At 36.5% G+C, this 8,780-nt stretch overlaps 1 protein-coding gene across 1 annotated transcript; it reads left to right on the top strand.

The window, feature by feature from the left end:
• The first annotated feature begins 603 nt into the window (after positions 1-603).
• LOC140157816 (lactadherin-like) lies at positions 604-3,232 on the top strand. Its single transcript, XM_072181062.1, has 3 exons — positions 604-772; positions 2,099-2,253; positions 3,086-3,232. The coding sequence occupies exons 1-3, from the start codon at positions 604-606 to the stop codon at positions 3,230-3,232; spliced, it is 471 nt and encodes a 156-aa protein (XP_072037163.1).
• Positions 3,233-8,780: the final 5,548 nt, after the last annotated feature.

The raw sequence follows: 8,780 nt of genomic DNA on the forward strand, positions 1-8,780 counted from the left end.
AACGAACTTTATGTTCTTCTCGCATCACAGCGCACAGCAAAGCGCGATGCAGTATATTAGCGTCGTTACGCATTGTACGCAAAGCATTACGCTTGGTTACGCATTCTGCAATAATCGCTATCACTTACGCTTCGGCTACGCGTAGGCGCTCTACCTTGAAGTAAACAACTTGAAATATTTGGACAAAAATGTGATATTTTCTCTTTAAATCGCACTATTTTGTGGTAATAGAATAGAAATAAAGGGTGCAGCATTACCCTTTACACGCAAATAATGTGTCCTCGGCAGGAAAAACGTTTAAATAATTATTTACGTTTTTACTGCCTCGGACACATTATTTTCGTGTAAAGGATAATGCATTACCCTTTATTTCTTAAGTAATTGCACTTCAAGAACAGTGGTACTATGGGAAAACAGATGCTGTACATAATCTTAAATATAAGTCAAAATAAATAAAAGCTGTTTAAAATGGTCGGTTTGATATGCTTTAAGTTCCACTCAAATTTAGTCAAGTTTTTTGGACTGACTAATTATAAAAATGACCTGACCTCTTTTTAAAGACATTTCTGGTTTCTATTTCTAGTTTGCTCTGACTATCTGGGCATGGAAAGTGGTGAGATAAGAGATGGAGCTATTGAAGCATCAGATTCATTTCTACTTTTCCCAGCCGCAAACGCAAGACTGAATGGTGATGGTGCATGGGCTGCACATGATTTTTACGGGATTCCTCCTTTTACTGATCCTACAACACAGTGGATTCAAGCTAATATAGGTATGATTATGATATTCTAAATAAAATATAAGCACAATATTTAAAAACATTTTGTTTGACCTGTGGAAAGACGCCTTGAAAACTGTTAATTATATTGGGCGTATATTGGTGACTATGGGCTGTATATTGATCGTCACAATGGAAGTAGAACAAGCTACTATTGGTGATGATGGAGCAATTGTGCGAAAAAATCTCACCATCAGAATATACTTTCCCGCCCAACTTGTTCATAACGCCGTATTTAATTTGGATTGCATAAGTCTTTTTCTATGCAATAATACAGTGTATGCAATAAACCAACCGGAATGGCAAATGGCAACCATGCTGGAGGACAGTTTAAGATAACTTAAGATGACAGAGGAACAGGTCTCTAGATCGATTCTACAACCATTCATATCTATCACACATTTTATTGTATTATCATGCGAATTTTCCTGTGGTACCTTATGGAGGACAAAATTGTATTTAAATGAGGATGACTCTGTTATGAGTTGACTTCTGACGTCAATGCCTGGCAGTATGCGCACGCATCATTACAATTTTTATTGTATTTTGCCTGGCAGTATGCACGCGCATCATATTTTGATCAGGTCTCGTGTTTTTAAAAAACCCGCCACATCACAATAAGACCGGCTATTGAATAGTGGTTGCATGCGGTTCACTCAAGCAAATCGATATACCGGTCCCTTGCCTTTGTTGATAAACATTGAGGTCAACTTATCTATACGCCGTAGAAGTGACGTAGTTAATCGGATTAACTATCATAGCAATAGATGAATACAATTTTGACTATACCGCCATGCACTACAACGTTCACGCGGTACCGATGCATTGAACCATAGATGTCAAAGAAAGGCTGATCACTCGCACCTGTAAGGTTTGGGAGACTATATTTCAATAATTATATCCTCTGCTAACAGAGTTTCAGGCAAATTTTTTGGACAAATCTTCAAACTCTGTTAAATTTTATGTACCATTTTACCAGACTGTCAATTCTGATCTGAAGTGACAATTGTTGAGATGTTTGAATGTTGTAGCTGCGGCAAATTACACACCACTGCGCACCAATCATTCGATTGAATGAAAACTTGCGTCTTGCAAATCGCAACCTTATTTTGTAACATGTACCAGTAGTTTTATCGTTGAAACTTTGAATCGGTGTGGGTCCAATTGCAGCGGGAAGGGCAATATCTTAAAATTTAGAATAGGGCACTAAGCCTTAAGTTAGAATAAGGCTCTACCTCCTCAAGCAGTACCGTGATTCTTATCAAAGCCAAATAGTTGTTTCGCAGTTCATCCGTATTCGTCATCAATTTGGTATTACAGGTTACGAAACCAACGTATCCGCTGTAATAACGCAAGGTGACGGAGGCGCTGGGATCTTGGCGGATGGCTGGGTAAGGTCATTTAAAGTATCAACATTCTTGAGTGCCGATGGTAACGAGATGTTTGTTATGAATCAAACTGATGGAACCGCGATGGTGAGTGTGATGCATATCTAGTTTCAGGGCCGAATTTACCATTGGCCCAGATGGGCCCGGGCCCAGGGCCCCAAAAATTTAGGAGGCCCCCAAATTGCCTTGTGCGTCACCCTTTTTAGCCTGAAAACACGATGTTTTGGACCAAATTAGGGTAGAATTGCATAATTTTGCGCGCTTCGCTTTCACTTTCATTTTGGGCTGAAATAGTCTGAAATTGAATTTGGGGGCCCCAAAATTGCCTTGTGCGTAAGCATTTTTAGCTGAAAAATACGATGTTTTGGACCAAATTAGGGTAAAATCGCATAATTTGCGCGCTTCGCTTTCACTTTCAGTTTGGGCTAAAATAGGCTGAAATTGATTTTTTCGCTTCGCGTGCACATGATTTAAGTAAATTGGAACAATATATGTTCGTCTCTGTCGTAAACAAAAATCTGGTCAATTGAGTGCAAATACGTCCCTCACAGGGGTAAGTTTTGGTGCCTCCAATTCTTGGCCTGGCCCAGGGCACCAAAAAAGGTAAATGTGGCCCAGTCTAGTTTTACCCAACGGTAGGATAAATAATAAAAGTAAAACAATTTGTGGATAAAACTTAGAATAACCTAACCATTGCTAACTGTTTTGTCTAATGAATTTGACTCTCGCACCATAGTCTAACTGTTTTGTCCAATAAATCAGACTCTCGCACCATAGTCTAACGCCTTATCTATTGAGCTAACTTAAATGCTTGACTGCTGATGTGTCAACCATTAATTTGCAATGCCTTGAAAAGAAAACTCAAAATAACCCTCATCTAATCAGACGATAATTATAACGTTTTGTTGTCTTTCTACAGATTTTTCCAGGCAACACTGACATCAATACCAAGGTTACAACAAACTTTCCTGAGCCCGTTTATGCCCGTATTGTACGCATAACTTGCCTGAGCGGGATAAACGGACAATATGCATTACGATTCGAATTAGTGGGATGCAAAATATAAAAGCTAAACAATAATGAAAAGTGGGGCTGGGAAAGTCATATGCCCATCGTAGCGCAAAGAATGTGTCATTTGGAATGTTAATATTTCTTGCTATGGTTAAGAGCTCAGCAAACACAAATTTTACACAATTTAAAAAAGTAAATCACAGTTATTGAGAGAAAAAATGCAATATATTGGTTGAATATATCATTCCTTTCCCTCATGTCGCGGATTATCTGCACCAAGTTTATAAGCCCAATCAGACAAATTTTAAAATGTGACCCAATGATGACTTTTGACCTCGGATGCCTGTCATGACCTTCATTTAATGTTTACATGGTCACCTAATATCGAATATTACTTGCACTAAGTTTAAGCCCAGTCGGTTAAAGCTTACAATTTGATCCTACATGACCTTTGACCTCAATTACCTTTTAAACCGCACTGCACGCCCGGTACTGACCGAAATAAAAAATAAGCATCATCATCATCATCATCATTATCATCATCATCATCATCATCATCATCATCATCATCATCATCATCATCATCATCATCATCATCATCATCATTATTATTATTATTATTATTATTATTATTATTATTATTATTATTATTAGTTTGCTCAGGGCCCGTGCATTTTAAATCGCCCATCACATCTCACATATAATTGTGCAAAAACAAGAAAGCCATTGAACAGTGTAACATATGTAGTGTAGCATATCGATAGACCAGTTCCTCGCCTAAACAATGATGTTAAGTGGTCTATAGATATTTTATCATGGATACGGGCAAAATATCTTTTCATAATCTTTCGATAAACTAATTATGAAGTACCCATGTAATGTGTTGGTCATGGGAAACAGTTTTTTTTATACACGCTGTTTTTTTTTTTTTTTTTTTTTTTTTTTCTTGGGAAAACATATTTGTGGCCAAAGTGTTGCGAGTACTAGTAAACGAAGACCAATTAAAGGTTACTATGAAACATAAAGGGGTCTTAAGCAGTATGAAGCAAGTTTACCACCGCCCGGAATAATGAATAATTATATTAAAATGAACGCAAGACTTTATTTTAAAGAGTTTAAGCATCTAACTGGTGTAATATAGATGGTCTCACTATAGAGTCAATAATGATTTAAATTCAAAATTATACACACATTCATACACCACACACCCCTACATACATACACACCCCAACAACACGCTTTTCCATACCACCATTCCAGTAACACTAAACGTTGGTGTAATGATCTTATACAAACAAATAAAAATATATACAGGGTGAGTCAAAAAGAGTGCAATAGAGAAAAGAATCCATTTTTATTTAGGAACCGAGTTGAACCTTTTAGGTTTTAAAACATTTTATACATAACATGTCCATTAGTGATCATGTGTGAAAAAATCGAGGATTTAGCATTTACCGTTTTGTTTTTATGACAAATTTATATCGATACCCAATTTTAATGTCTGTCCAAGAGACATCTAAAATTTGAATGTCAGCCCACTCTGTATAAGGTAGATTTGGACAACTGCCATTTTCTTAACGTCATTGGCATTGAAATAAAATGGAGCACCCAAAGTGTTATTGTCCTTGGTCTTGTTTAAGTAGAAGAAACATTATTTGTTGTTATTTTCATTTTCCCTTTACTTTAAAGATATGTTTATTCTCTATCAAAAACATACAAATTTCGTTGGCGGGTTTTTCAATTGTCGAAATGAAATGCGCGCAAATTGAAGTGGAGTGAATTACAAAATATCCAGTAAGTTGGACATATTGGGGTTAAAAAACTGGCGTTGGAGTCGAGTGAGGTATGAAGGTCTTAAAATGTTAGAAAGTTTGTGTGAACAGAAAAAAAATTAAGTAACGCAAAAATCAACCTTATTTAAGTTAAAGTCAGTTTCAGAGCTGGTGCTTTTATCGTGCATTGTGTGCTCTCATTCCAAATACATGGTAGCTCGTGGACAAATAATGAAATTGGATATCGCAGCAAAAGGACTCATAAAAATCAAACGGTATCAATTTTGTCACAGAATGTGACTATTGAGTGTGGCATTTATAAAAACTTTCAATAATGGGAAAGTTCAACTTGGTTCTTACATAAATATCGATTCTTTGCTATATTGCATTTTTTTTACTCACCCTGTACATACAACAAAATGAGAAAACAATCAATGAGGAAGAATATGAGACTTCTGGTCCTTTTTGAACATCATGAGAGTACTTTATGAGCCAAGGGTTTGTATCACATTGTTCCATATCTGTATTGTTCTGAAATAAAATATGACCTGTCGGCTAATTTTAGATTTTTAGCGCATTTTGTATCAACGTGTTGGATGTGTCCAATGAATGGGCGTAAGCCAGTGCGAGATGGAATGTAAAGTAAGAAGATGGGAGGGAATAGATGTGCGGGTGCTGTGTCGTTTAAATACTTGTAAACAAAAAAACCAGAATCTTGAATTGCGTCCGGTTTTTTTTTTGGATCTACAGTTGCACAAAGAACAAAGTGCATTGCAGTTATCCAAAACGAAAGAGTACGAAAGATCTTATGATGTGGTGGCATGTGTCATCGTAGGGATTCTTGAAATGTTGCGGAGTTGAAAAAAAACGGATGGTTTTACAGAGTTCGGAGATGTGTAAATATTAATAAACCAATTTCTCATATTTTAAATTTTTACATATTTCAAATTCTAAATGGTTGCTAAAGTGGCAACAGGAGTGACAATTAGGGTCTGATGGGTAAAAAAAAAAGGTGGAGTGTGTTGGATTTTCTTACATACTTCTCCCACACTTTAAATAATTCAGATAATTTCCTTTTTTTTAATAAAGATTGTTTACAGGTTGTGAAGTGTTAGTCATATTGTTATACATTAAGAAAGGTCCATCCAAACTCGTTCGAAATAATATGATTTCTCTAACATCTCTAATAATTGGTTATAATATTGGTTATCTGTTTGGTACCGTATAAGCTAAAAATTACCAAAGTGAAGTACTGACGTCATAATTAAGCACATGAGCGGTCGTCATGGCGGATGTCATGGTCTAATGCCCGATGTGTGGAATAATGGTTGCTAACGTACTGTCAATTATAGCGAATACGAACAAAATATGATCGAGCGATATATGTGACCCGGCAGCACAAGCGAGCCGTAAATTCCCTAAATTGTATTCTGAGTTATGGTGTAAAATGTGTACGAAGGTCGTATTCATCGGTCACTTAAGCTGGTGCGACATCCGTCTTATTTTGATAGTCACAACACCAATCAATAATCCTATTATTGAAGTGGATAATAAGCTTCTACCTTAGATGGCTATAGAACTTTTAATAGCTCTGGTCTTTGTTTGCTTTTGCTAAATCCTTTTCAAGTGGTGGGTTATTTGTATAGGTATGCATAACCAACAATTAACAAAGAGAGAACCTTCTTAAACCTCGTTGACTTGGGGATGATTTGAAATGACCGCCAATTATGACTGTTTGATATTTATTGCCAGCAATGTGGAAAAAGAGACACACGTAGAAACGAAAAAAGCTATCATTTTGTTGAAGGAGCAAAGTTTAACTAACCATAACTCCGCTTCTGGGTATCGTTTGAAGTCAAATGATATACCATTTTTAAGTTTATGATGTTTATTTTTAAACACGAAATAAAACAAAATTGACTGGGGAGGAATTTACGGCTCATTCGCCGTGGACGGTCACATATATACATTTATATATATAACTCATCAATGTGTTCAATCTATCGTAGCGAGCCGCTTTACAAGATACTTTTAAGTATCTTGTAAAATTATTGATGCATGTATGTTTCTGTCATGAAGGCTCTCCTGTTCATAGCTACTTAATTTCTATATATCTTCAAATAACATAATATTCAGAGTTATACTATTACATGTATTAAAATGACAGAAATTGAATACAATAATCCACCAATGTCCTCTATAAGAAGCAATAGATGAGGATGTGAGAGTAAGAGAGGGTGAGGATGGGAGAGAGAGAGTGTGAGAGGGAGAGCGAGAGAGAGAGAGAGAGAGAGAGAGAGAGAGAGAGAGAGGGAGAGAGAGAGATGTGGATGACGAAGCAAGAACAAAGAAGCTAAAGACTGTCAGAAGAAGATATGCTCGTATCAAGCTGAAAAGAATTGGAATAAGGGGTTTATAAAGGATTATGCTAGGATCGAACGTTTAATTCCGAAGTGGATCCACGTACTTTCCCTAAGCCTTCATCATGCAGTGATTATTATTCGGTATCTCAAACCTTAACTGTTTCTTAAAAGTTCATTTGGGGTTTGTGTGCAATGGGGGTGTGTGGGAGGGATGGAGTCTAGGGTGCTGGCGTGGGTGTGTAAGTATCAATACAGTCATGATATTATTACAACTTTGTATGACTTATTTTTATTAAAAATTTGTTCAAAACCACTTACCTTAATTAATGATGAGCCGCGCTTATTCATACTTCATTTGGGATAAATAATGAGAGCCGATTCAATTGCATTGAGACGTGTGTATATTATAACATCGCCATAGTAACCGACTAACAAAACAAGCCCCACTATACAGCAAAACGAGCGGAGCTGGTGGTATTTGATATTTCGTTGTTTCCTGTGACAGTTGTCCAAACTTGATTGGCATGTTCTCAGATTTTAATGAATAAAGACAGTTAGATAAAGAACAATGATAGAAATTTACTACTATGGATAAATCATTAACTATCAAATGGATGTGGTTCCTTTGGAAACTGGCAATTCAAGGAATCGGAATTTTACTTTCTTTGTACCTGTGTCAAGGTGCAGAAAAAGGTAAGTGGATGATAAAAAGTAGACGACTTGGATCTATGCTTCGATCTATATAATTTGGCTAATACATTAAAAGAGTTAATTTTACTCATAGTATTGTCCAGAATGTTATCAAGGCAGAATTTGTAATCTGAAACTTCTGTGTTCAATTGGGTCTATTAAAGCAAAACATAAACTTCTATGCCTTTATCGAAACATCTCCGATATCACCAGTTTCTAAAAGTGTTGTGACGATAATTCATTTGCATAATTGAATATTGATAATTGTGTCATGATACCCGTTCATTAAGTGATCGTTGTATCGTCCCGCGCATCAATTGAACGCTATGGAGCGAGATATTGTCAGTGCTTTAATAAATGAATAATTACTTCTGGTTGGCTCTCAAACCCGCATGGACGTTTCCAGGTTCTCTCCTGATTGGCAAACATGATGGCAAATATATTGTCATCGTGTCTTGCACGTGAATTTTAAACTTATTTCTGTTTCATTTGGTTCATTTCAGGTTAGTCATTTCCTTTCCCGTTCATTTTCCCTCATCCCTTGGGACTCCAAATCCGGTGCCTTCGTTCTATTTTTCCTTTGGCTAATTCCCCAGTTTAGCTTCATAATTAATAGGAATGAACTGGGTGAATTATAAAAAGAGATTGTAACAACTTGCGGGATACCCGCGCTTCGCGCGGGTCCCCGCTAGATGAGTAAATGGGAGCTTTCACTAAATAGGAGGAATTACTCAACAGGTAGAATCATTGAAAAGGTACATTTTATGTATCTAAATCT

The sequence above is a fragment of the Amphiura filiformis genome, chromosome 7 (assembly GCF_039555335.1).
Source record: "Amphiura filiformis chromosome 7, Afil_fr2py, whole genome shotgun sequence".
Classification (NCBI taxonomy): Eukaryota; Metazoa; Echinodermata; class Ophiuroidea; order Amphilepidida; family Amphiuridae; genus Amphiura; species Amphiura filiformis.